We start from the raw sequence: 3,520 nt of genomic DNA on the forward strand, positions 1-3,520 counted from the left end.
AGGGCCCATTCAACCCGAGCTGTTGCAGCTTCTACTGCCTTCCTCCAGGGAGTTCCCCTGATGGACATTTGCAAAGCCGCTGCGTGGGCTACGCCTAACACCTTCATAAGGCACTACACCCTACACGTCCGAAAGAACTCTAGTACCAACATAGGATGTCACATCTTGTCTTTGGCTACGCAGTAAGGACCTGCCAGCACCCTCCTCCAGGTAGGCCACTGCTTGCTAATCTCCCATGGGTGTGAAGCACAGAGACCACGTCGAAGATTAACAGGTTGCTTACCTGTAACTGGTGATCTTCGAGTGGTCATCTGTGCATTCACACCACCCGCCCTCCTTCCCCGCTGCTGTCAGCTTCTACATTTTCCATAGGGGTTGATTCGTGGCGGTTCGAAGGAACTGGCGGGATGTTTGCGTCCACCCCTCTGGGGATGCGCGGTGGGGTTCCTGCGCATGGCCGAGGTCTGGGCGGGAAAATCCGTTAAGAGCTTGCTACAATGCCGATCGATCCAGCGCGTGCGCACTAGATCCCATGGGTGTGAATGCACAGATGACCACTCGTAAATCATCAGTTACAGGTAAGCAACCTGTTTTTCTCTTCTACCCAGCATGGCTGCCAGTGCTGCTTCAAGTGAATTGCCCCCTACACGAAGTATGCAGGAAATCCCAGTGGCCCCAGTTGCTGCTCCAGCTCCTCTCCCTGGTGCATTTCCTGCTGGAAACCAGCCTGGAAATCAGAATGCCCCCCCTCCGGTGAACCCTGGAGTAAACCAAAATCTGCGAATGAATGCACAGGGAGGTCCTCTGATGGAAGAGGATGAAGAAGGCAACCGCGACTGGCTGGACTGGCTGTATTCGGCAACCCTGTTCTATGTGTTTGTCAACATCGTTTACTTCTACTCCAGCATGAGCAGGCTCTTCATGGTGATGGTGGGCACTCTGCTCATGTACTTGTAAGTATGGGCAGCAGTCTTTCTGCATTTGAGGCATGTAGGAGGGTGGATTTGTTCTCATAAGTGGCAGCCACATCTCATATTTTTTTCTTCATACTATGTGGGCTTGTGTCGACTAGTAACTGATTTTAATAGCCCACCTGAATGATGTAATCCTCTAATTGAGTTGTAGAAAAGACTTACTGGTACCACATGAAAGAAGCCACCACAGGTTTTGAAGTGGCAATAATATACTTCACAGATCCAAAATGTCCAACTTGCAGCCTGTGTTCTAAAACAGCCATTTAACTATTAAATGGATCTGTTAATGTTTAGGAAATTTTTACATTAACATTCCTGGGGAGCCTTTTTTCACACCTTAAAATAACACAATAAAAACATAACTTTAAAAGTTATAAATTAAAATCTAACATACAACACAACCAGAGATTTTAAAAAAATTAAATAAAAACCTTTTACTAAGCTGTCCTTGCCTGTTTTTATCATCCTTGGCACATTGGTGTAGCCCTCTCATTCTCTAAACGAGTAGAATTTAGTGCATTAAAACGACTTTTGCAGATTGTTAGTTTCACAGTCACTTCAGTTTCACCAGTTTCACCAGCATAGAGAAAACTGGCGCAAATTACTGAGTCCCATTGCAGCCTCATTTGGGTGTTCCACTTTAAAGCTGCTTGATGGATACCACACAATGGCTGCGGTCACACGGAGCATTAGGTATGCTAGAGAGACAGAAGATAGGCGGATTTTCCGGGTGCGATCTCACTGCCACATCTGGGAAGCGTAGCGCTCCTGTGGCGAACCCAAGGCTTCCTTGCAGAAGATGCGCGGTTAAAAACTAGTACCCCGGAGGTACTAGTTTCCGGTAACCGCGGGGCAAGGGCAGGCGTCTGATCGCGTTTCCGGTGGTAGTTCCGGCGCCCACCCATGCCCCCTCGTATAAAGTTTTTATTTCAAATTGTCCGTGGGATGCGCACGAGCACCCAACGGGGCATGTGCACACTTTGGTGTCCGGGGGAAAAAACACCCGTTTGCCGCGCTGCTTGTGGGGCACCCCCACGGGACCTCCACGGTACGTCTGCTGGCGCAACCGTGCGTTATTTTGCCCTGGGGCAAACAGCCACGCTCCCCCCCCCGCGCATTTTCCTGCCCGTGTGCCCGCGGCCAATATATAGTAATCTCAGCTAGTTTGTATGGCCCAATTGGAAGGGCTTGTAGAGCATGTGTTTAGGCACGCAATGGTGGAAGGGGGAGGCTTTGTTGCTCAGAGGTAAAGCACTTGCTTTTGTGCTTGGACTGTTCCAGTTATCACAGGAGGCAGATGCTAGGCAGAGAAGGGTCTTTCATGAGACCTTGGAAAGCTGCTGCCACTTTGATTAGATGCCAGAGAGTTAGATGAACCAATTGGAGCAGGAGGTGCTGTGTCTCAGTGGTAGAGTTGAGCCTTGCATGTGGATAGCACCAACTTGAATCACTGGCATTGCAGTTACAGTGTTTCAGGGATCTCAGAGACTATGCTCTGTTTTTGCTTCCAGACAGATTAGACTACAGTGAGCGCAAGATGGATCAGGGGTTAAATTCAGTATAAGGCTGTTTCCTGTGCAGTTTTTGAATGCTGACTGGGTGTAGTTTCCAGAGATTCTGAGTGAGAGATGCTGCCTGGGTGTGGGGTAGGAGGCTTTCCTGTCGCATTCTATCCAATACTTGATTGACTTCCTCTGTAATTCAGAAAAAAACAAGGATTTTTTTTAAAGAATGAGACCAATAAATATGAATACCTGTTCTTCTCAGGCACCAGATTGGATGGTTCCCTTTTAGGCGGAGGCCAGCTCAGGACAATATTCCCCCACAAGCAGCTGTTAACCAAGACCAAAACAATAACTTACAGGTAAGATCTTGACCTGAAATACTTTCAGCCATTACATCTTCAGAGTTTCCTTTTTCAAACATTCAAAGTTCAATCCTTACAAGCTTTCATCTAGACTTGTTACACAGAGCTTGGCAGAACTTGCTTCTTAAATATGATTAGTAATTGTAGTCTCACTTCTTAAAAATGTATGATCTGGTTCTTAAAATTACCTGGAATAGCTTGGCATTAGGCTCATTTAACTTGCTTGGTGACAGAAATTCAGGCTATTAAGGACATAATGCATCAGTTGCTTGCTGTGGCTCAGAAACAGTGGGAAAGATTGCTCCAGTACTCCTGATGTTGCATAAAGAGATGTTTCGAAGTTTCTAAAAGAAAGTGCTTGCACAGAGTAGAATAAAAGCTAACACAACTGATCATTGTCACAGTGCTACTATTGAACTTTGAAGGCTAGGTAGCACTATGGATTTACAGCGTAGCTAAGGCCATTTGATAAGGGTTTTGGTAAGAAATGGATTTCTTTTATACAGTCTGTGACTGGGTGTGTCAGACTAATTTAAATCATTGGACATTGATGAGCGCTGCAAACATAGTTTACTTAAAGTAGAAATTCAGGGCAAACTCGAGTGCACAGTACTTGAGAACAGTCATAATTGATGATTTTACAGAGTATCTTGGACTATTTTAAATCTTTCTTTTTCCT

At 46.1% G+C, this 3,520-nt stretch overlaps 1 protein-coding gene across 1 annotated transcript in view; it reads left to right on the top strand.

Annotated features, from left to right (window-relative positions):
• The window catches only part of HERPUD1 (homocysteine-inducible, endoplasmic reticulum stress-inducible, ubiquitin-like domain member 1), a 12,797-nt gene that overhangs the window by 8,468 nt on the left and 809 nt on the right, over positions 1-3,520 (top strand). Inside the window, exons 6-7 of the mRNA XM_015421390.1 lie at positions 609-953; positions 2,742-2,838. Of these exons, the coding sequence (XP_015276876.1) occupies positions 609-953; positions 2,742-2,838 (442 nt within the window). The remainder of the gene's footprint in view (positions 1-608; positions 954-2,741; positions 2,839-3,520) is intronic.

Source organism: Gekko japonicus, unplaced genomic scaffold (genome assembly GCF_001447785.1).
Source record: "Gekko japonicus isolate JY-2015 unplaced genomic scaffold, Gekko_japonicus_V1.1 scaffold674, whole genome shotgun sequence".
Lineage (NCBI taxonomy): Eukaryota > Metazoa > Chordata > Lepidosauria > Squamata > Gekkonidae > Gekko > Gekko japonicus.